General features: G+C 41.8%; 1 protein-coding gene across 1 annotated transcript in view; it reads left to right on the top strand.

The window, feature by feature from the left end:
• LOC109892761 (polypeptide N-acetylgalactosaminyltransferase 10) overlaps positions 1 to 26,274 on the top strand; it is a 135,308-nt gene that overhangs the window by 36,054 nt on the left and 72,980 nt on the right. Inside the window, exons 2-3 of the mRNA XM_020485524.2 lie at positions 13,809 to 13,914; positions 14,284 to 14,422. Coding sequence (XP_020341113.1) covers positions 13,809 to 13,914; positions 14,284 to 14,422 — 245 coding nt within the window. The remainder of the gene's footprint in view (positions 1 to 13,808; positions 13,915 to 14,283; positions 14,423 to 26,274) is intronic.

The raw sequence follows: 26,274 nt of genomic DNA, 5'->3' as shown, positions 1-26,274 counted from the left end.
CCCAGTAAGGGTTTTAATTAGGGGTGGGTAATAGGGATGCACGATATATTGGTGAACATATCGGAATTGTACGATATTAGCTAAAAATGCCAACGTCATTATCGGCCGATGTCCAGTTTAATTCTCCGATGTGCAAAACCGATGTCAAAGCTGACGTGCATACCTCCAGTTGAAGTTGGAAGTTTACATACACCTTAGTCAAATACATTTAAACTCAGTTTTTCACAATTCCTGACATTTAATCCTATTAAACATTCCCTGATTTAGGTCAGTGAGGATCACCACTTTTATTTTAACAAAGTGAAATGTCAGAATAATAGTAGAGGGAATGATTTATTTCAGATTTTATTATTCATCACATTCCCATTGGTTCAGAAGTTTACATACACTCAATTAGTTTTTGGTAGCATTGCCTTTAAATTGTTTAATTTGTGTCAAATGTTTCGGGTAGCCTTCCACAAGCTTCCCACAATATGTTGGGTGAATTTTGGCCCATTCCTCCTGACAGAGCTGATGTAACTGAGTCAGGTTTGTAGGCCTCCTTGCTCGCACACGCTTTTTCAGTTCTGCCCACCAATGTTCTAAAGGATTGAGGTCAGGGCTTTGTGAAAGGCCACTCCAAAACCTTGGCTTTGTTGTCCTTAAGCCATTTTGCCACAACTTTGGAAGTATGCTTGGGGTCATTGTCCATTTGGATGACCCATTTGCGACCAAGCTTTAACTTGCTGACTGATGTCTGGAGATGTTGCTTCAATATATCCAAATACTTTTCCTGCCTCATGATGCCATCTATTTTGTGAAGTGCACCAGTCCCTCCTGCAGCAAAGCACCCCCACAACATGATTCTGCCACCGCTGTGCTTCACAGTTGGGATGGTGTTGTTCGGCTTGCAATCCTCCCCCTTTTTCCTCCAAACATAACGATAGTCATTATGACCAAACAGTTCTATTTTTGTTTCATCAGACCAGAGGACAATTTTGCAAGAAGTACAATCTTTGTCCCCATGTGCAGTTGGAAACCGTAGTCTGGCTTTTTTATGGCGGTTTTTGAGCAGTGGCTTCTTCCTTGCTGAGCGGCCTTTCAGGTTATGTTGATATAGGACTCGTTTTACTGTGGATATAGATCATTTTGTATCCGTTTCCTCCAGCATCGTCACAAGGTCCTTTGCTGTTCTGGGATTGATTTGCACTTTTCGCACCAAAGTACGTTCATCTCTAGGAGACAGAACGTGTATGAGGGCTACTATTGTTTGTATAGATGAATGTAGTTCATTCAGCCATTTGGAAATTGCTCACAAGGATGTACCAGACTTGTGGAGGTCTGAGGTCTTGGCTGATTTTCTTTTGATTTTCCTATGATGTCATGCAAAGAGGCACTGATTTTGAAGGTAGGCCTTGAAATAGTTTGTTAACAAGACATTTGTCGAGTGGTTGAAAAAAGATTTTTAACGACTCCAACCTAAGTGTATGTAAACCTCTGACTTCAAACGTATATAACGTAGGTACATGATGTAATGACGCCACATAAAAAAAAACGTTCTGTGCAACGCACACATTCCTCAGGAGTTCTCTACTTTCCTTAGATGTATACCCCTTTAGCTAAACTCAAGGCTTCGTCCTCATCCTTCTGGGTTGTGCGTTTGTTTGGACATCGATAGGAAAGCCAGTAGCACATTATCTGATAGAGTAATCACAAGAAGCAGGATACCCAGAGTAGACACAGAGCTAAAGTGTGTGCGTCTGCGTTGGCATGTGAGTATTAGGCTAGACTGTGTCGCACATCCAAAATCTGGAACTCTGAAATATTTGACTTGTATAATGAGAACTCAAGCAGAGGAGGATGTAACATCAATCCCAGCCCTCCTCAATGCCATAGATAATCTGGTGTTTGTGAGATTAACGATGGACCAGAGCTGGATGGAAATGAGTTTAGAGAGTGATCGTGATTCAGAGACGGCTCTCCATAATCTTCAAATCCCTCCATTTACAGACCTGGCTGAGGTCACTGGGACCAGCTTTCTGGCGCTCATCCAGAGAGCAGCCTCTGGCATCCAGCCGTACCGTGTCATGCCACGAAGCCTTTCTATCCGTCTGTCTGACTGACCGGCCATTTGTTTTGCTAGTTATTTCAGCCCTCAAATGTTATTTGCTTTTTGCAAGTTATAGGCCATTGCTGCTGCTGCCTTACCATTTTCTCATTAATGACAGGGTGCAGTCGAGACACACACTTTCATATACACTTTTCCGCCCTTTCACACAGACAATTTACTAGGTACAGCCATCAGATCAGCAGACCTGATTTTAGAGTACATTAAAGTTAATGATCACTCATTTGGTTAAAAAGGGATAATATTTTTTCACCTCTGCCAAATTTGTACTTGATTGCAGATGTTTTGTGGGCAGTCACTTAAAGACTGGGTGCATCCGCGAGACAAAACAAGAGATGTCTAAGCGTTGCACTATTAGTGTGTTTGTGTTGTGCCCTGAATACCGATGGAGCGGAAAAGAGCCTCTGGTGAAATTAGTTTCAGCCAGTGTGGAGCCATCTGATGGTGTTGATTATGAAGGTAGTGGGCATCACTCTGATCAGCGGTGGAAAGGATGTTTGTACAGTAAGTCTGGGCCATAGCACGGATGGTAGTATGACAAATGTGTCTGTGAAAAAATATCTGATTTAATGTTGGGTTAATGTAATTGTCGGTTTAATTTCCCTGACATTAGTATTTAGTGGTTACAACAGCTTTTCTGGATATGAATATGCCATTGCTGGCATGTTTGTTTCCTTCTTGTAGATCCATAGTGGATCTCTATTTTGTTCAGCTCACACTGAGTAAAGGCGTCATCATGCTTCAGTTCGGCTGGCACCTAGCCGAACCAAACGAGTGTGCTTGATCGAGCTGGGACATATGGACAAAAATGTATGTTGTGATGATAAATTGCCTGAATTCATTTTTATATTTTTTATCCTTAACTGCTAATAGTTTGTTAAACTTCTTGATGCACCCACCCCGTTATGGGATCATTTTCATCAATCCGCTGAATTGCAGAGCGCCAAATTAAATTATTAAAAATATTTAATTTTCATGAAATCACAAGTGCAATATAGCAAAACACAGCTTAGCTTGTTGTTAATCCACCTGACGTGTCGGATTTCAAAAAAGCTTTACGGCATTTATGTAAGGACATCTCTTTCAGTAGACAAAACATTACAAACAGCTAGCAGCCAAGTAGATTGGTCACGAAAGTCAGAAAAGCAATAAAATGAATCTCTTTTTTGATCTTCGGATGTTTGCACTCACGAGACTCCCAGTTACACAATAAATGTTCCTTTTGTTCCATAAAGATTATTTTTATATTCAAAATACCTCCATTTGGTTGGCGCGTTATGTTCAGAAATCCACAGGCTCAAGCGGTCATGACGGGGCAGATGAAAATTCCAAATAGTATTCGTAAAGTTCGTAGAAAAATACAAGCCTGAAACTATGTCTAAAGACTGTTCCACACCATGGGGAATCTGGTTGATATCCCTTTAAATGGAGCAAAGGCAGGCTATGGCAGGCTATGGAACCGAGAGCTTTCAGGAAAAACAGCACTTCAGGGTTGGATTTCCCTCTGGTTTTTGCCTGCAATATATCAGTTCTGTTATACTCACAGACAATATTTTGACAGTTTTGGAAACTTTAGAGTGTTTTCTATCCTAATCTGACAATTATATGCATATTCTAGATTCTGGGCCTGAGAAATAGGCCGTTTCATTTGGGTATGTTTTTCTTACAAACATCAAAATTCTGCCCCCTACACTCAACAGGTTAATGGGACAATTGATGGCTACAACCATCAGCCATATTTGCAAACTTATTTCATTTTAAACGTCACATTGCTCTAGTATAGGCAACTTATCGTAATGAACAATATCAGCAAAATGCCTGCTATAAGTGATCGGTATGGTTGGTGTCAAGCTTTTTCGGCTTATCGTCCCAGCTCTAGTGCTTGCATACTCCCTTAAAAGACAGTTTGAAAAACAAGAAAAAAGCAGCAATAGCACTTTGTCCATTTTGAGATGCCATAACCAGTCTCGATATAGTCAGAATTAATCTAAGGTAACTCAAATCTGTCATTAATTTTTACATTTCTTGCCGAAATATATTGACTTTGCTACATTGAAAGTCAATATATATAAAAAATATTTAAATAAATAAAAAGAGTTCTTAACAGGGCGTGTTTTTTTTTACCCTCGCAGGTCTTAGTCACGCAATTTTGCATATAATTAAGATGTTTGGTGCAGTATTTCTCAAGTTATATAAAAATGATTAGTCTCTCGTTGAATGACAGTTATTTGAAGAATCACTACTGTTGACCAATCAACGACAAAGGGGCGGGGACTTGAGCTACTAACTTAACTTTGCCTGAGGAAAAAAATGTGTGCATGAAGAGCCGAAACAAAAAATGTCACAAAAAGGGAAGCGGAAGCATGTGTAAGCAGTGTGAAATGGCTAGCTAGGTAGCAGGGTGTGCGCTAATAGTGTTTCAATCGTTGACGTCACTCGCTCTGAGACCTTGAAGTAGTTGTTCCTCTTGCTCTGCAAGGGCTGCGGCTTTTGTGGAGCGGTAGGTAACGATGCTTTGGGGGTGATTGTTGTCTGTGTACAGAGGGTCCCTGGTTCGAGTCCAGGTTAGGGCGAGGAGAGGGACGGAAGCTATACTGTTATACATGCGGATGCCTTAAGATGGAATAGGAGGTAGGGCTGGGAATTGCCAGGGACCTCATGATACGATACTTCGGTGCCGATACAATATGTATTGCGATTCTAATGATTCTATGTATTGCATTTCGATATTGTGATTTGATGTTCCCAACATATTGCTCACTAGGTCTGCTGCAGAGAGATGAGTTTTGATCAGTCATGGAAATAAAAGTGCTGATAACATGTTAGCTCGCTATTTAAAAAGACTGTGAACAAGCTATGGAATGAAAAAGTACTGGAGTTTTGGCGCAGCTACATCCAACTTGTATTTTATTTTTCACAAGTTGATACTTGGAGTCAAAGTATCGACTATAATAATGTCATCAAAAAAATATTGCATATGCAACTATCACATCACTAATAAAAGATCTAACCATTCTCTCTTTCTGTATATTGGCTAAAATCTTATCGCGCCTTTCAGATTTCAGCTTTCTGTTTTTCCCTATCCCCTCTTTCTTGCCCTATTCTTCTGTCTACCCCCCACACACTCTTTCTCTCTCTCTCCTTCAATCTTATTGCTCCTTTCAGCTCTCTGTTATTCCCTATCCCCTCTCTCTCGCCCTATTCATCTGTCTACCCCCCCCGCTCGCTCTCTCGTCTCATTTCTCTTCTGTCACTAGAAACACCGACACACGCAGCAAAAAGTTTTCCGAAGCTCCTTGTCTTGTTTCCCAAGGTCTTGTTAGAGCAGCAAAGCCCCAGCGGAATATCATAGCTCCGTGTGTTGAAATTTTAATCAAAAGGAAATGGGGCGGCACAATCTTGCTTCCTCTTAGCAGGATCTGCACAGATGGACTCGTCGGTCCTCGTCAGAGCAGAGGGGAAAGACTCTCACCGTGACATTTTGAGAGCGGCTCTCTTGAACTGAGGCTTGATCTCGGCGCCTGGCTCAGTACAGGAAGTGTGGCAGTGAGTCTAAGCTGGTGAATAATAAGGTTACCTGTCTGTCAGAGATGATTTTCTCAGCTTGCTTTGTGTCTGTAAGGATAAAGTAAATCTCAACATACAGCAGCAGAAGGATCATCAGATGCACAGTGAGAAAGTCAGAGCTTTTCAAAAGAGGATGACAGTGTTTTTAATTGGTTTTTGTGCCAATTAACAAGTGTCTGTTCTGCATGTATTGTAGGCATACTGTTTTCAACCTGCTTATTTAGCAAAGCAATCTGATATACAATGTCTCTGACAGGGATAAAAGCAATATATCGTAATGTAGACCTAACCCTGTAACATTAGGCTGAGCATACAAAACGTTAGGATCGCCCAGGGCTTTTGTGGTGACCGTATTACCGCCACACCGTATTACCGCCACACCGACGGTCCCGAGTCATGAAGGCAGTCAAATTCCACGTGACCGCTTAGTCACGGTAATTAGGCTTTTCCAAGCTCTGATGCTGCTGATGGTCATAAGTCACCTACCAAACTTGTGAACTGCCTGGTACTCCATCCATTTTGGATGGATTTCTTTTGAGTGGTGGACCATTCTTGATACACACAGGAAACTGTTGAGGGTGAAAAACCCAGCAGCGTTGCAGTTCTTGACACACTCAAACCGGTGCGTCTGGCCCCTACTACCATACCCTGTTCAAAGGCACTTGAGTCTTTTTTGTTTTTCCCATTCCCACTCTGAATGGCACACACACAATCCATGTCTCAATGCTTAATCTGTCTTTAACTAAGCTGTTTGGTGCAGTATTTCTCAAGTACATTTTTTTTAAAGTAAATGATTAGTCTCTTGTTGAGTGACGCACTTAATTGAAGAATCCCTACTGTTGACCAATCACCGACAAAGGAGCGTAGACTTCGGCTGCTAACTTAACCTTGCCTTGAGGAAGAAATGTTGTGTGATAAAGATGAATCGGTTTGAACATTTCATATCACCATTATAGTGTCCAGAATTATCACAGTTATCAATATTATCGCGGTATTGTTAAAATGTGATGGAAATGTTCAAAAAGTACTGACACACACACACACACTGAAATCATTTCACCAAGTTTTATATTGAAAAGCAACAAACAACAAATTCATTTGGTCCTCTTAGAAGGCAGAAAAATCTCCAGAGCGCTGTCACTGCCTTCCGCCATGTTTTCACACAAATCATAACCCACATTGCATGCTGCCCCTGCTTCAGACTGTTGCTAACTTTGGTTGATGCTGGACAGTATTTCCCGTGAGTTTTTCAACCCGTAAAAATCTAACACTGTTTTAATGATAATTTGAAAAGGTAATACTAACCATCGAGAATTTTACCATGGTTTATCGTGAAACCGGTAACCGTTTCATCCCTAGTGCACGAATAGCCGAAACAAAATGTCATAATATATGCACAAATTGTTTTGCATGGGAAGCATGCGGACGCCTTAAGATGGTATAGGCGGTAGGGCTGGGAATTGCCTGGAACCTCATGATACGATAATATCATGATACCTAGGTTGCCGATACAGTATTGCAATTCTCACGATTATATTTGATATTGTGATTTGATGTCCCCAACATATTGGTCACTATATGTATGCTGCAGAGATGAAAGCTTATGAGAAAATGAGTTTTGATCAGTCATGAAAATTAAAGTGCTGATAACATGTTAGCTCACAATTGAAAAAGATGAAGGGAAAGAAAGGTTTTATAAATAATTTTATACATTTTACAAGTTAATACTTGGAGTCAAAGTATCGATATAATGTTTCTTTATCCTGTCTCGTCCTCTTCATCTGCACTGATTTGAAGTGGATTTAAGGGATCATAGCTTTCACCTGTTCAGTCTCATGGAAAGAGGTCTTCCTAATGTTTTGTACACTCGGTGTAATTGGCTGTGCAGTGAAATCATGTCATGATGGATTGCATAAATGCAGTATACATTTATACAGTGCTTTTCAATAGGTCTCAAAGTGCTTTACATTGTAGTCTGTGTGTAACTCAACCATCTACCACCAATGTAAAGCACCCACCTTTTTAATAAACTTGTTTTGTATTCATGAATTAAGGCTTACTTTTCTCAGTGTCTCTACCTATTAGCAGCTCTGGTTGAGTGTTTACAGGCCACTCAATGTGTTTGAGTGTAGGCATTGAAACCAGAACCTCCCTCTCATGCCGCTCTCTGTCCAGGTTACTGAAGAAAAGGAATCTTAAAAGTTACGTTTCCTTGCATGTAGGCTAGAGCCTGGGGGACATGGAGTAGCTGGAGAGATAATGGCCTCCAGACCACGTACAGTACCTGTTGGAAAGTGGGCCGTGTGGTGTTTTGGTGACCTCTGGCCAGTGTGCATTGTTATCAGTACTGTGTACTTAGGCCCCTCAGCTGTTTGACAAATAGATTAGTACGTAATAAACAGTGACCTGACCAGAACTACTATTCACTATACTATAGCCTATCTACTGTCTCTCTCTCTCTCTCACACACACACACACACACACACACACACACACACACACACACACACACACACACACACACACACACACACACAACTGTTTAAGCTTTTACATAAGCCTTTGATGTGTCATCTGTTTGAGAGAAAGGGCTAGCCTAATTGCCTACATACATTGCAAGTGCCTGTTATACTGTTGGAGGTTGAGTGACCTGGAGGGCTCTCTGGATCAGTTGCCCTCACCTACCAGGAAGTTGTATTTGTGAGTTTGGTTGTTTGTTTCTCGTCTCAGTGATATTGTTTAGCAGCCTGATTTTAATAATTAATTGTATTCCATGCAATTAGACTTGCCATTTGAATTAACAATGTTCTACTCATTGCGTCCTCCCATTGAGGTAATTATTTCCCTATTATGTTGTGAACCAAATTTGGGACATCTGAACTCTGAAAGGATAGATTTTAGAGCATGAAAGATGAAGTGGTAATGGCTAAATCACTACATTTGCATTTTTCAAAGTGTTAGAAAAGTGTGTGTGCGCAAGCCTTTGGATTGATATTCTCCGAGGTGTCAAGTGTGAAATGAAACATTGAATTTCCATTGTTTAAACTTTGTAGCACTCAAACCTCTCACTGCTCTCTCACCTCATCGCCGATGGACCTCCTACCTGACACCCAATGTGTCGTCGTCCCCACTCAAAGAGACTGATGTGAGGTATTGTGCAGCCTCATGTGAATAACCTCTTTATTGCATTGAAAGACCAGTGTGTGCAGCTATTGAGTGTCTGAGCCGTTTGTGCGCGTGCGCGATCAAGACCTCCCTTACACCATCCCAGCCTGTCAACAGAACAGGCACCATACACAGCTAGGATAATGTGTTAAACATGAATTAATTTCTTAATACTTGTCTTCATTCCTTCCCCTTTTCCACTTCTGCTGTCATAAGAACAGCCTCTGCGAAACGGTGACCAGCGCAGCAGCAAATTAGGGGCACTTGAAGGAGTTTACGTTGCTTTTAATTATAACTGATGGCATTTTTGCTCAAATCGACTGTAAGGAGAATAGGGTTCATTTAAATCAATCAATCAAGCATGGGCATCTGTTTGAGTCTTAAAAAAACAAAAACAAAACATAATGACTCGGTGGCGGTGGATAAAGTAGAGTATTGCAATATTATTTTTTACAATATTATATAGATTCTGAGACTCCCGAGTATCGAGTTGCTAGGTACACAATGTTTACGAAAATTGCTCTAAAACATTTTTGTCCTATAGCTTGTTCTCCATCTTGTATTTAAATGTTGAGCCAACATGTTTTCAGCACTTATTTCCATGACTGATTAACACTTGTTTTTTCATGGCTCTCTCTGACATATACAGTGCATTGGGAAAGTATTCAGACCCCTTCACTTTTTCTACATTTTGTTATATCGTGCATCCCTAGCTGTAACATATCGGTGAACATATCAGAATCGGCTGATATTAGCTAAGAATGGCAACATCGGTATCGGCCCGATGTCTGTCTAGTTTAACACACATGTTAAAAAATGGATGTCAAAGCTACACGATGTCTGCTGTGTGGATCAAGCAGTCAACAAGTCAAGCAGTCATTTGAAAGAGTAAGAACATTTCAGCAAGACAACTCAAAGGCAAAATCCATTAACGCCAAGGTAATAGAGTTCATTGCCCTTGAAAATCAACCGTTCTCTGTCGTGGGTGATGTTGGCTTTCGCCGACTGGTCGAGCACCGGTACACACTACCAAGTGCGCTTTTTTTCAGATGTTGCCCTACCAGAGTTGCACAGTAATAGCGTCACTGCTATTAGCTTCACGACATACATACTATGGAACGCCGTTTGGGTCTTTGTGTGTCAAAAAATATACAGTAGCACTGTCAAAGCTGTACAAAAAAGTCTGCAAACACCAGCCACGAATGATGTGTTTACAATACCGCGTTGGTAATAAAGCATCATTTGTTCAACCACAAAGTCCACTTGTGCCAAATCTTTATTGTGGCTAGCTTCACATAGATGCATCCGACCACCATTAATCAAATAAGAACTGTCTTATAAATTAGGGTTATTTTAGATGACACACATAATAAGCTAGCTAACTATAGCTACTTAAACAAATTGTCGTTTTGATATGTTTTTGGGGAAGAACATTGTTTGCATCCATGAGCTAGCTAGCTTAAATAAAAAATAAAAATTATGACCACTGTATGCCCGCAAGACAACTTTACCAGCATCATAGCATATGTATCGATGAATCATTGTGACATGAGTGAGTGTAATAACTGCTTAAAAAAATTATGAACGCGTTAAATTAATGTGACGTGCAGTCATTCATGTCTTGATTGGTCAACAAGCTTATTTGACATGTCAAATAGTGTTATTTGACGTGTATAGTGTTTTGACACGGAAAGACTCAAACGGCGTTCCATTTGTTCCACTGAACAAGTGAACAAAGAAACAGCACAGCAAGTAAGTGAAAGAAATAGGTTTTGAATATGTTTTACTGGTAATGGGGACATGTGTAAATGCCAACAAAATAACTTTTTGCTCTGTGTGTCTGTGTGTGTGACCTTAACTAGACAAGTCAGTTAAGAACAAATTCTTATTTACAATGACGGCCCGAGTGACGCTGGGTCAATTGTGCGCCACCTTATGGGAGTCCCAATCACGGCCAGATGTGATACAGCCTAGATTCGAACCAGGGACTGTTACGCCTTTTGCACTGAGATGCAGTGCCTTACCACACACATGAACACTGTGGTCTAACTATTTAACTGTGCTATAATGCTTTAAAGGTCGCTAAAATTGTAAATATCTGTTATCGGTATCTTTTTTTTTTTTGCAATGAAAATATCGGTATCATCCAAAAGTGTCATATCGGTCCATCACTAGTTACAACCTTATTCTAAAATGTATTCATTTGTTTTTCCCCCTCATCCATCTACACACAATACCCCATAATGACAACGCAAAAACAGTTTTTTTGAATTTTGGGAAAATGTATTACAAATAAACTGAAATATCATATTTACATAATCAGACCCTTTACTTAGTTTGTTGATGCACCTTTGGCAACGATTACAACTTTGAGTCTTCTTGGGTATGATGCTATAAGCTTTGCACACCTGTATTTGTGGAGTTTCTCCCATTCTCTACAGATCCTCTCAAGCTCTGTAAGGTTGGATGGAGAGTGTTGCTGCTGTTGTGGAAATTTCCTGTATTACCAAATGAGTAGAGTTACAACCCACACACCAGTCAGAGTTATACTTAAACTTCATCTTTAATAATATGAGCTTTACAATAGCCCTTTCACTTTCAACAACTCACTATATATAATGAATTGTTGAGAGTCCCAACATAATGGCAACTGAGATCTTTTATAGCAAAGATACACCCCTCTCAACTTACATGACGAACCACAGATCTTTGGAACGCTTCACAAAGGGCCTTTTACTTGAGAAAGGAGTATCCCTTAGCCAGATTGCATTCGCAATAAATTATTGCTCAGTTTGGTCTCTAAAACGAGGTTCTAATCTTGTTCCTGGTACTTCATGGTACCAAAACATTACTTCATCCAAGGCATAACTCAATTGTCAACTCTATATACTCCCCTTTCTCCCCACTCCTGGACAAGCTTACTGAGGGGAGTGACTTGCGCACAGACATTGGAGTCAATTAATTGGTTCCCCCCTTAATCACGCCATCCCTTCACATGGTTTAACAGATACATTCACATATGAAGACAATGTTCCATCCTGTCCTCTTCCCTTTCTGATATTCTGCATAGCACCAGAGACATGTAAAAGACAAGCCTGACCTATCCCCTCTCTGGGCCCCAAATGACTGAGCCCCAGCTTAGAAAAAAGTGCAACTGCCAACACTATAGTCCAAAAGGATACATTCTAATGACAAGTAACTCACATAAGCATATTAGATCAATAAAACATCTTATCTATGTTACCCAACTAATTCTGATTCCTCCGCCACACTGCACAACTATTTTAAGTTATCTCCAGAGATGTCCGCTCGAGTTCAAGTCCTGGCTCTGGCTGGGCCACTCAAGGACATTCAGAGACTTGTCCCGAAGCCACTCCTATGTTGTCTTGGCTGTTGTGGAAAATCACATGAAACCTCATGCTTTCTTAAATCTGCACAGCCAACTAATTGCCTTCTACACACTATCTGCTGACTGCCACGTATACAAAAAGGATGTGCTTCTCTATAAAAGCTGAGAACCGACACTTCGTTGAGCTTTCAACTATGCAGTGTTGAGTGGATGGTTGATAATCCATTTTTGCAAATTTTATAATAGTTTTTAAAAGTATCTGCAGTTTCTCTCGTCTTATGGAATTGCTACCATAGTGCTTAGGGTCGTTGTGCTGTTGGAAGGTGAACCTTCACCCCAGTCTGAGTTTCTGAGCACTCTGGAGCACGTTTTCATCAAGGATCTCTCTGTATTTTGCTCCGTTTATCTTTCCGTTGATCCTTACTAGTCTTCCAGTCCCTGCCGCTGATAAACATCCGCACGGCATGAGGCTGCCACCCATGCTTCACCGTAGTGATGGTATTAGCCAGCCGATTTGTTTCCTCCAGACATGTCACTTGGCATTAAGGCCAAAGAGTTCATTCTTGGTTTCATCAGACCTGAGAATCTTGTTTCTCATTGTCTGAGAGTCTTAGGTGCATTTTGGCAAGCTCCAAGCGGTTTGTCGTGTGCCTTTTATTGATGAGTTGCTTCCGTCTGGCCACTCATAAAGACCTGATTGGTGGAGTTCTGCAAAGATGGTTGTCCTTCTGGAAGGTTCTCCCATCTCCACAGAGGAACTCTGGGGCTCTGTCAGAGTGACCATCGGATTCTTGATCACCTTCCTGACCAAGGCCTTTCTCCCACAATTGCTTAGTTCGGCCTAGGCGGCCAGCTCTAGGAAGAGTTGGTGGTTCCACACTTCTTCCATTTTAAGAATGATGGAGGCCACTGAGTTCTTGGGGACCTTTTTAATGCTGCAGAAATATGTTGGTACCCTTCCCCAGATCTGTGCCTCGATACAATCCTGTCTCGGAGCTCTACGGACAATTCCTTCTACCTCATAGCTTGGTTTTTGCTCTGACATGCACTGTCAACTGTTCAATTGTGAGTCTAATAGCAAATAGCCTGACTACTAATGTAAATAAGCTATTTCTGTTTATATTGCATTTTTATTTGTAATACATTTGCAAAAATTTCAACCTTTTTCTGGTTTGTTATTATGGGATATTGTGTGTAGATTGAGTGTCAATGTATTCAATTTTAGACATAATAAAAAGTGAAGGGGTCTGAATACATTTTGCAAATGCACTGTAGTGGGCATGTTTGGAATGTCAATTCCCAGCCCTAATATTGACAATCAGTAGACTAAATGTCTTTTTTATTTTTTTTGCCAGGTTCTCTGCAGTTGGATAATGGACAACTGTTTTTCATTATCTGGTTGTTTCTGGTTTGCTTTCAGAATGTGAGAATGTTAGCTACTTTAGCATCAAGCCTGACGGGCTCTAGCAGAAGGGTTGCTGGTTTCTTAGATGTCTTGATGTGCGACCCTTTGTTCCCATGTGTCGGTGTGTATGTGTGTCGGTGTGTGTGTGTGTGTGCAATTTACCCTCTGTGTGTGTGTCCTGATGTGTGACTCCCTGTTGCTGTGTGTTTTGGCAGGGATTGAACGTCAGGCCCCGGAATAATGCCCAGCTGGGGCGGGATGGCATGCGAAGGAAAGACTGGCACGACTACGATGCAATTAGGAGAGACGCTACTCGCTCTGGTAGGACATAACTTCAGGAAGTCCCTCCCCCATATTCACTTTTTAGTTTGAGGTTTGAAGCCCACAACTAATATACTACGATAACAAATGATTCCTCACAAGACACGTGTGTAGGAACATGAGCTTTTTCGAAAACAGTGTATCACAAAACTATTAAAATTGATGTGCTCGACAGACCAAGACATTTCCAAGTTCCTTATGGTTCATTCAGCAGGTACTGTACTTCAAACCGACAATTTTTTAAAGTCCAGGTACTTTCACGGTCTGTCAGAGAAAAGCAGATGGTTGGCGCAAGGCATTTTGTTCCTAGTCTTCCTCAAACAGCATCGTTGCACTCTTGTCTGTTCTCTCGTGTGTGTGTGTGTGTAGGTAACGGCGAGCAGGGGAAGCCTTTTCCGCTGACCGACGCTGACCGGGTAGACCAGGCCTACAGGGAGAATGGGTTCAACATCTACGTCAGCGATAGGATCTCCCTCAATCGCTCTGTCGCAGACATCCGGCACCCAAAGTGAGTGTCTTTTTCGCTTTTTATTACCCCACTTGTCAACTCACACATTCCTCCCTAAAGATGAGTATAGTTTAGTCACAGTTGTTTCACATTCTCCTGATGATGCATAAGCAAAATAACAATGAGCATTATGTGTAAGGTGTTTATCTCCTAATGGCTTGGTGTAATTTGTATTTCATTCCTATTTGAAGATGTAGCTACTTGTTGTAGCTACTACAACACAGGTATCTTTTGTTTATCACTACGGCAACCGCTTCCAGGAACGACACAATATTTACATCTTACAGTTATTCAGAAAATAAGCAAAAGGAATAAAACAACAATATGTAATAAGCCAATGAGTGAAAGGGGACTATGCTTTAGCTTTAATCATGCATTTAGCTTTCTTTCAAATCGCTGTTGGGTCGGTGCCATGGATCCTCTTAGACCAGTTTTCCCAGTATTTTGTATGTCTCTGACATATGAACACAGTTTTTCCCAGAGGACATACTTGTCGGACTCTTCACCTCTTCCCTACTTACTCTCTCTTCTCTCCAAACTGTCACTTTTCTCTTCATGTCCTTTACACAGACAGGAGCTGTCAATTGGGACCTTGAGTTGCATTTACCTTAACAATTCAGCAGGAGTCCAATCTTCGATTCCTCATTCCCTGCTCTTTCCTTTCCCTGTTCTATGTCTATGAGGACAATTACAAAACCCTAACCAATACTCTGACCTTCTATTCCCCAGCTATGTTTTCAATGGGGAATCAATTGTGACCGACCGGCTCGATTCGGTTTTATGTGGCAAAATTAGAAATTGTGTTTTTTCTTGGGATATAAGTAGAGACTTGTAGCTAGAAAATTGTATATCATACACTACAGTTGAGGAACAATGGGAAAGTAATTCTGCTTTTAGAGTTGATAAACTTGTAACCCCATGTTTGAGAAAATTGCATTGAATATTTTGGTACACGTACTGGAGAGCTCTTTGTCCATTCAACATGTTCACACCCGCTTAAGTCTTAGCCGCACCCATCTTTGTAATGATTCACACACATGACGTCAGAAGCCTGGTGGTCAAAATATCCTAAATAAACCCATCTGTTGGAAAATGTTTTTAGTATATGTCAATCTAGCAACCCAGGCAACTAAAAGCAAAGTTTACGGTTGTGAGTGTGACAAAATAAAAGCAGGGCATTCTACTGGAGATTTTTAGAACTTGGACACTTTCTTGTTGGCCTAACGTTATAACATAATTTGACTTTGGTGCAGGTCATGTTTTAATTCACATTACTCTCTCTGTTAAACACACATTACATCAAATAAAATCGAAGTGTATTTGTCACATGCACAGGACAAAGAAGGTGTACATAGTACAGTGAAATGGTACCTTGCATAGTGGAGTATTTTAAGACATGTAGCTAGCTAAGCAATGACCCATAATCCCAACTCATGATGTTACATCCTAGCATGAATCTGCAGGTAGCTAACCAACTAGATTCAATGTGTTAGCTAGCTAACATTAGGCTATAACAAGCCATGCATATGGCTCTGAGATACGAATAATATTACTACACAGATTGTACACAACTTTATCTAGCTAACAGCACACTTAAACTTGCAATGAAAACAATTTGCTGACGAAATTGGAAACATATATCTGAAAATATTGCTAGCTAGACTAACCTGTATACATGGATGAACGCTTCTCCCTCTGTCACGGATGCCATGGTTACTCTTAGTTTGAAGATGTAATCCGTTATACAACGGCCTTCTGTGTTCTCTTTACGACTCCCTCTGCATATTTGCAATCAAATGCCAGATTTTTGTCCATATCCTTAGCTATAAAAACATCCCCATAGCATGGTGCTGCCACCACCATGCTTCACTGTAGGGATGGTACTATGTTTCCTCCAGACGTGACGTGTCGCTTGGCATTCAGTCCAGAGTTCAAACTTCTTCCATTTCAGAATGAGGCCACTGTTTTCTTGGGGACCTTCAATGCCTCGACACAATCCTGTCTCGTAGCTTTACGGACAATTCTTTCGACTTGATGGCTTGGTTTTTGTTCTGACATGCACTGTCAACTGTGAGACTTTATATAGACAGGTGTGTGCCTTTCCAAATCCTATTCAATCAATTGAATGTAACACAGGTGGACTCCTAGTTGTAGAAACATCTCAAGGATGATCAATTTTGAGTCTCAAAGCAAAGGGTCTCAATACTTCTGTAAATAAGGTTTTTGTTTTTCATACATTTTCTAAAAAGCTGTTTTTCAGTTTGTAATTATGGGGTATTGTGTGTTGATGGATGAGGATAAAAAATATTGAGTCCATTTTAGAATAAGGCTGTAATGTACCAAAATGTGGAAGGCCAGAGGTCGGAATACTTTCCGAATGCACTGTACAATGAATTGTCACTGCCAGTAGAGAATAGCATGTTCCCTAAGCTGTTCCAGGGTGTGTGTTGTCTGGGTCTTAGTATCCAGGGCCTTGTGGTTTCCTCTGGGTACATTTCCACAAGCCTTTTTTCAGTGAATAGAGCCTCTGAGGAACTGGCTGTTGCTATTCAGTGCTCTAGCAGTCTCCCTTGATGCAGCCCGTTGATGTTCCTACAGCTATGGGAATCACAGGTTGGCCACATGGGTCCCTTAACTCCCTCTGATCTGTTTAATAAAGTGTAATGAAGCGGCAGCTTATTACCAGCCCGCCTTCGCTGTCACTCTTCCGGGCTCTTTGTGCTTTGTGGCTGGCATCTCACTTTTACTTTAAAAATATATATATATTTGTAATTTTTTCCCCCTCTTCTACTCACTCTCTCAATCCTTTGTAGCCCTGCTAAGGAGCCTGTGTAGTCTGGTTAGGGAGTAATTGGTTTCTCTTTTTCTCAATCTCTCTCTCTCAGCTCTTTCTGTCTAAGTGAAAAAGTGAGGGATGATGAGGCTGTGGCAGAAGCTTGGCCTTCCAACGGCTGAAGTGACACCCAACTGTCACAGTCCCTGTCCGTTCTGTGTCAGTTAGACCAATCAGCTGGCCACATCTGCTCGCCAATACCCAATCGGTGGCCCTGTCTGCCCTGGAGGCCCACACTCGCTTTGTGATTGGCATGTTGTCACCGCCAGAGGCGTGGAGCGGATATCTGATCTTGACACATTCGATTTGTTGATGTTTGTGCTGCGACAGAATTCCAATGAAGGAAGTCACATAATTCCACAGGGTGTAATACAATGCCAGGAAATGTGGGTGGGTTGGAAATTGGTTTGAGCAACACAAGTCTATCTCAGTTGTCTCTGTTTTACGACAAATTAGATTTGGGCTTGTGCTCTGCTCTAGCACTCATTCCACTCATGAACCAGAGACTGGCGGTGCTTATTCTGCCCCATCAAAGCACTTTCATTATCTGCAATGATTACTTCAATATACAGTAGTAATCATATTATATAATATCGCAATATACTTGCTGTGTATCATGGTGTCCAGTGACAATTATGGGTAATGAATAATAGGCCTACATGATAATACTAAAGTCTGTCATAAAGCATCTGAGTAGGAGTGCTGATCTAGGATCAGTTCCCATTTGTCCATATAATGTTATTCATTGTGATCTTAAATCAAATCAAACTTTATTTCAAAGTGCTTAGCAAATAAAATAATACAATTTGAGAAAGCACACTTTGCTATAAATGGACAAGAATAAAATTAAGAAACCACTTAAAATTGTAAAACTTTAGTACATGAGAGGCTATTGTATAAAAATACAAAAATAAATGTATACTGAACGTGTAAAGTGTTGGTCCCATGTTTCATGAGCTGAAGTAAAAGATCCCAGAAATGTTCCATACTCGCAAAAGCTTATTTCTCCTTTGCCAAAATAATCCATACACCTGACAGGTGTGGCATATCAAGAAACTGATTTAAACAGCATGATCATTATATAGGTGCACCTTGTGCCGGGAACAATAAAAGGCCACTCTAAAATGTGCAGTTTTGTCACACAATACAATGCCACATGTTTTGAATTAGTGTGCAAATGGCATGCTGCAGGAATGTCCACCAGAGCTGTTGCCAAAGAGTTGAATGTTAATTTCTCTACCATATGCTGCTGCCAATGTCATTTTAGAGAATTTGGCAGTATGTCCAACTGGCCACAAATGTGCAGACCATACTTAAGCACGTCAGCCCAGGACCTCCACATCCGGCTTCTTCACCTGAAGGATCATCTGAGACAAGCCATCCGGACAGCTGATGAAATTGTACACCTGAAGAATTTCTGCACAAACTGTCAAACTGTCTCAGTGAAGCTCGTCGTCCTCACCAGGGTCTTGACTGCATTTTGGCATCGTAACAGACTTCAGTTGGCAAATGCTAACCTTCGATGGTGACTGGCACGCTGGAGAAGTGTGCTCTTCACAGAAGAATCCCGGTTTCAACTGTACCGGGCAGATGGTGTGTATGGCCTAATGATGGTCATCGTTCTGAACAGTGCCCCATGGTGGCGGTAGGGTTATGGTATGGACAGGCATAAGCTATGGACAACGAACACAATTGCATTTTATCGATGGCAATTTGAATGCACAGAGATACCGTAACGAGATCCTGAGGCCCATTGTTGTGCCATTCATCCGCTGCCATCACCTCATGTTTCAGCATAATGCACAGCCCCATGTCGCAAGGATCTGTACACATTTCCTGGAAGTTGAAAATGTCCCAGTTCTTCCATGGCCTGCATTCTGTTAGGTTCTTATTTTTCAGAGTAAATCACTCACGGACAATAGAAGCTTTAACCAAGTTGAATTATTCCCAAATGTTCTGTACAGCTGTTTTCAGACAACCCAACACACACAAACACACACACACACACACACACACACACACACACACACACACACACACACACACACAGTGGGGCAAAAAAGTATTTAGTCAGCCACCAATTGTGCAAGTTCTCCCACTTAAAAAGATGAGAGGTCTGTAATTTTCATCATAGGTACACTTCAACTATGACAGAGAATTTGGTGCAAATTATGGTGGAAAACAAGTATTTGGTCAATAACAAAAGTTTATCTCAATACTTTGTTAAATACTCTTTGTTGGCAATGACAGAGGTCAAATGTTTTCTGTAAGTCTTCACAAGGTTTTCACACACTGTTGCTGGTATTTTGGCCCATTCCTCCATGCAGATCTCCTCTAGAGCAGTGACGTTTTGGGGCTGTTGCTGGGCAACACGGACTTTCAACTCCAAAACTCCAAAGATTTTCTATGGGGTTGAGATCTGGAGACTGGCTAGGCCACTCCAGGACCTTGAAATGCTTCTTACGAAGCCACTCCTTCGTTGCCCGGGTGGTGTGTTTGGGATCATTGTCATGCTGAAAGACCCAGCCACGTTTAATCTTCAATGCCCTTGCTGATGGAAGGAGGTTTTCACTCAATCTTACAATACATGGCCCCATTCATTCTTTCCTTTACACGGATCAGTCGTCCTGGTCCCTTTGCAGAAAAACAGCCCCAAAGCATGATGTTTCCACCCCCATGCTTCACAGTAGGTATGGTGTTCTTTGGATGCAACTCAGCATTCTTTGTCCTCCAAACACGACGAGTTGAGTTTTTACCAAAAAGTTCTATTTTAGTTTCATCTGACCATATGACATTCTCCCAATCTTCTTCTGGATCATCCAAATGCTCTCTAGCGACCTTCAGACGGGCCTGGACATGTACTGGCTTAAACAGGGGGACACGTCTGACACTGCAGGATTTGAGTCTCTGGCGGCAGAGTGTGTTACTGATGGTAGGCTTTGTTACTTTGGTCCCAGCTTTCTGCAGGTCATTCACTAGGTCCCCCGTATGGTTCTGTGATTTTTGCTCACCGTTCTTGTGATCATTTTGACCCCACGGGGTGAGATCTTGCGTGGAGCCCCAGATCGAGGGAGATTATCAGTGGTCTTGTATGTCTTCCATTTCCTAATAATTGCTCCCACAGTTGATTTCTTCAAACCAAGCTGCTTACCTATTGCAGATTCAGTCTTCCCAGCCTGGTACAGGTCTACAATTTTGTTTCTGGTGTCCTTTGGCAGCTCTTTGGTCTTGGCCATAGTGGAGTTTGGAGTGTGACTGTTTGAGGTTGTGGACAGGTGTCTTTTATACTGATAACAAGTTCAAACAGGTGCCATTAATACAGGTATCGAGTGGAGGACAGAGGAGCCTCTTAAAGAAGAAGTTACAGGTCTGTGAGAGCCAGAAATCTTCAAATCAAATCAAATCAAATTGATTTATATAGCCCTTCGTACATCAGCTGATATCTCAAAGTGCTGTACAGAAACCCAGCCTAAAACCCCAAACAGCAAGCAATGCAGGTGTAGAAGCACGCTCAAATCTTGCTTGTTTGTAGGTGACCAAATACTTATTTTCTACCATAATTTGCAAATAAATTCATTAAAAATCCTACCATGTGATTTTCTGGATTTTTTCCCCCTCATTTTGTCTGTCATAGTTGAAGTCTATCTTTCTACAGAGACCCAGTCTTTTACTATACTATGCGTCTGATCTATCATATCTTTATCAATGTTCAAAATGTGGAATCCAACAATACTCACAAGAAATGTAACCCATTGAGGATGTTTGGGATGCTCTGCATCTACGTGTATAAGCGCATGTTCCAGTTCTTGCCAATTCCCAGCAACTTCGCACAGCTATTGAAGAGGAGTGGGACAACCTTCCACAGGCCACAATCAACAGCCTGATCAACTCTATGCGAAGGAGATGTTGCGCTGCATGAGTCAAATGGTGGTCACACCAGATACTGACTGGTTTTCTGATCCACACCTAGGGCTGTTACGGTGGCCATATTACCACCACACCAGCGAGTCATGATGGCAGTCAAATTCCACATGACTGTTTAGTCACATTTAATTAGACTTCTCCAAGCTCTGATGCTGCTGATGGTCATTAGTAGCCTACACAATGTGCTAAATGCCTGCTACGCAGCACTCCATTGTCCCTGTAATCACTCTGACATCATTGCAAATGTAATTGAAAATCTAATCCAACACTTGAGAGCTCATGTTGCGCAACATTTCTATAGGCTATGCAATTGCATGAAAAAACGGATGGCATCTATTATATAAAGGAGGATTCCATCAGCTTTCTGTAGGCTAGGCCTACTATTTATTTCTCGACTTTCCTAATATTAAGCACATTTCTGTTCTTTACAACAGGAGTGTAGCCTGCCTTGCTGGCATGAAAATGAACCACGGGAAATGCGTCCTCCATTTGCTATTTAAGTGCATAGATGACACTGGTTTTTTTTCCCCCTGCCCCTATTCTGACTGGTGTATGATAATGGTCCATTCTAAATCAAAACTAATTTCACACATATATGATTTAGTATATGTAAAGATGTGATTAAATCAATAGTCTGAAGGGTGACAATATTATCATATCACGTGACTGCCACAGCCCTATCCACGGCCCTACCTTTAAAATCTGACCAACGGATGCAGATCTGTATTCCCAGTCATGTGAACTACAGAGATTAGGGCCTAATGAATTTATTTAAATTGACTGATTTCCTTATGAACTGTAACTCAGTAAAATCTTAGAAATTATTGCATTTTATATTTTAGTTCACTGTAGAATGGAACAAATTAAATACATAGTATGACTAAAGCTTTTTCTTAAAAATGTCTACAGTTTCTGAGACCCTCAGATCCTCAAGCAGGCCTGAAGGCAGCCTCACCAAACGTAAAAAACAAAACTGAAACTTATCTACAGCCGAAAAATAACTTAAATATTAGATTGGCAGTCACTCACCAGAAATTAGAGCAGAAATTAAACTTTCTTGACCTGGATACTTTTTGTTTTAACTTCCCACTACAGCACTATTCATCTGCACTAAAACACAGATGCCGGAGAAGAGGAAGAAGTGGAGCCCTAGTCAGACTCAGGTGTCGTGTATACCATCCACCATTTCCAAATATTACTCGCTGACGTTCAGTCCCTGGATAATAAAGTAGATTCATTTAGGTTGAGGATCTCCTTTCAGAGAGACTTCAGGGACTGTAAAACTGTGTTTTACGCTATCATGGCCTTTGCCGAGATGTATTATCCCCGTCCGTTTGGCCAGATGGGTTCTCCGTCCATCGCGTGTACAGGAAGAAAGAACTCTCCTGGAAAAAGAAAGGTGAAGGGGTTTGTTTCATGATTAACAACTCATGTTGGGTTTGTGTTAAAGTACAGGAACTCAAGTTCTTTTGTTCTCCTGATCTGGAATACCTCACCTTCAAATGCCGACCAACTTAACTATTGAGATAATTTTCTTCAGGCATCATCACTGCTGTGTACATTACCCCCCTAAACTGACACACCGACAGGTCTCAAGGAACTACACTGGACTATGGGCTAACTCTCTAAACTGTGTATCCTGAGGCCGCATTTATTGTAGCTGGGGACTTTAACCTCTCTGAACCACCCATCCCGGATCCGGGATAATTGTCATCAGCAACGCTGAATAGCAAAGCGCAACAGTCAAATAATGTTACTAGAAAATATTAATATTCATGAAATCTCAAGTGCAATATTTTGAAACACAGCTTAGCCTTTTGTTAATCACCCTGTCATCTCAGATTTTGAAATGATGCTTTACAGCGAAAGCAATCCAAGCGTTTGTGTAAGTTTATCGATAGCCTAGCACAGCATTATGTACACTTAGCATCAGGAAGCTTGGTCACGAAAATCAGAAAAGCAATCAAATGAACCGTTTACCTTTTGATCTTCAGATGTTTTCACTCACAAGACTCCCAGTTACACAGCAAATGTTCCTTTTGTTCCATAAAGATGATTTTTATACCCAAAATACCGATGTTTGTTTGTCGCGTTATGTTCAGAAATCCACAGGAAAGAGCGGTCACGACAACGCTGACGGAAATTCCAAATAGTCTTCATAATATCCACAGAAACATGTCAAACGTTTTTTATAATCATTCTTCAGGTAGTTTTTAAAATACAGTATATATTCGATAATATATCAACCGAGTGTGTAGCTTTCTCCATAACAGCGGGAGGAACAATGGCCGTTTTACAATTGCGCACCAACTCACTCAGAGCCCCCACCTATCCACTTACGCACTGTGATCCTTCACGCTCATTTTTCAAAATAAAAGCCTGAAACTATGTCTAAAGACTGACACCTTAGGGAAGCCGCAGAAAAAGGAATCTGGTTGATATCCCTTTAAATGAAGGACAAGCACGCATAGGAACACAGACGTTTCAAAATAAGAGGCCCTTCCTGATTGGATTATCCTCAGGCTTTCGCCTGCAATATCAGTTCTGTTATACTCACAGACAATATGTTTACAGTTCTGGAAACTTTAGAGTTTTCTATCCTAATCTGTCAATTATATGCATATTCTAGCATCTGGTCATGAGAAATAGGCCTTTTACTTTGGGAATGTTATTTTTCCAAACATAAAAATAAAGCAAATCTACCGATATTCTGCCAACACATCTCTTGTGCTACACGCACATCACAGCAGCCTGGATCATTGCTACTCTCTTCCGGGGTGGCTACATGGTACTCCCCGCCCTCCCTTCGGCAAACCGGATCATACCTCCATTCTGATCCTCCCCACCTATAGGCAGAAACTTAAAACGGAAGATGGTCCCACAGTGATGATTTAGAACGTATCCAAACCAAACGCTGTGGATAGATGGCAGCATTCGCAAAACTGGAAGTGCGAACTATTAGGAACATGGACGTGTACAAACAGACCAGCTATGCCTTACTTCCGTAATGCAATCTGAGGCAAAACAACAATACAGGGACAAAGTGGAGTTGAAATTCAACGGCTCAGATACGAGACATGTGGCAGGGACTCCAGACAATCACAGATTATAAAGCCAGCCATGTTGTGGACACAAGACGCCTCACTACTGAAAAAGATATAAACATATTTTACGCCTGCTTCATGGAAAATAACATCAAGACGCTGACATAGGCCCCTGACGCTCACCAGGAACTGTGTGCTCTCATTCTCCGTGGCCGACGTGAGAGATGTCATTTAAGCATGTTAACCATAGCAAGGCTTCTGGCCCAGACAGCATCCCAAGCCGCGTCCTCAGAGCATGTGCAGACCAGCTGGCTGGAGTGTGTACCTACATATTCAATCTCTCCATATCCCAGTCTGTTGTCCCCACTTGCTTCAAGATTTCCACCATTGTTCCTGTACCTAAGATAGCAATGGTAACTAAATGACTCGCCCCATAGCACTCACTTTTGTCGTCATGAAGTGATTTGAGAGGATGGTTAAGGACCATATCACATCCACATTACTCGACACCCAAGACCCCCTCAATTCGCATACTGCCCCAACAGATCCACGAATGATGCAATTGCCATTACACTACCCTATACCACCTGGATGAGAAATACCTATGTCAGAATGCTGTTCATTGACTACAGATCAGCCTTCAACACCATAGTGCCCTTCAAGCTCATCCCCTTTGAGCTCGGGGCCCTGGGTGTGAACCCCTCCGTGCAACCGGGTCCTGGACTTCCTGACGGGCCGACCCCAAGTTGTGAAGGTAGGCAAAAACACATGCTCAGCCTCGTCCTGTATTCCCTGTTCACGCACGTCTCCAATTCAATCGTCAAGTTTTCTGACACAGTCTTGGTAGGCCTGATTACCAAAAACAATGAGCCTACAGGGAGGAGGTGAGAGCCCTAACTGAGTGATGCCAGAAAAGTAACCTCTCCCTCAAAGTAAAAAAAACGAAGGAGCTAATTGTGGACCTCAGAGCGCACGTCCACATCGACTGGGCCGCAGTGGAGAGGGTCAAACGCTTCAAGTTCCTCTGCGTGCACATCACTGAACACCTGAAAGGGTCCCTTCAGACAAACAGTGTGGCGAAGAAGACCCAAACACACCTCTTCAATCGCAGGAGGCTAAAGAAATTCTGCTAGGCCCCTAAGACCCTCTGACTTCTACAGATGCACCATTGAGCGCATCCTGCCGGGCTGTATCAATGCCTGGTACGGCAATTGCAACGTCCACAACCACAGGGCTCTCCAGAGGTTGGTACAGTCAGCCCAGTGCATCACCGGGGGCACACTGCCTGTCCTCAAGGACATCTACAGCACCCGGTGTCACAGGAAGGCCAAGAAGATCATCAAGGACCTCAGCCACCCGAGCCATGGCCTGTTTACCTCGCTACCATCTAGAAGGCAAAGATGGTACAGGTGCATCAAAAGTTGGGACCAAAAGACTGAGATACTGTTTATCTCCAGGCAATCAATGTTAAACAGTCACCACTTGTGCTCTTGTACCCCCAGTACCATGCCCTGAACCTTAGTCACTGTTACTAGCCAGCTACCACCTTAAATTCTGCTGCCTTATGTACATAGTCATTGAACACCGGTCACTTTTTAATAATGTTGCATGAATGGTTTTACACACTTTATGTAAATATAAAATGGTGCCGGAAGAAATGGCAGCAGTTTTATGGGTGCCCAACCAATTGTGCCGGGATTCTTCCGATGGCATTTAGGAGTACACCACATCAGTCACTGGCTTTATCAATAAGTGCATCGAGGACGTCGTCCCTACAGTGACTGTATCTACATACCCGAACCAGAAGCCATGGATTACAGGCAACATTCGCATTGAGCTAAAGGGTAGAGCTGCCGCTTTCAAGGTGCAGAACTCTAACCCGGAAGCTTACAAGAAATCCTGCTATGCCCTACGACGAACCATCAAACAGGCAAAGTGTCAATACAGGTCTAAGATTGAATCATACTACACCGGCTCCGATGCTCGTCTTATGTGGCAGGGCTTGCAAACTATTACAGACTACAAAGGGAAGCACAGCCGCGAGCTGCCCA

Source organism: Oncorhynchus kisutch, linkage group LG6 (assembly GCF_002021735.2).
Source record: "Oncorhynchus kisutch isolate 150728-3 linkage group LG6, Okis_V2, whole genome shotgun sequence".
Lineage (NCBI taxonomy): Eukaryota > Metazoa > Chordata > Actinopteri > Salmoniformes > Salmonidae > Oncorhynchus > Oncorhynchus kisutch.
This window is presented reverse-complemented; position numbering and strand designations above follow the sequence as displayed.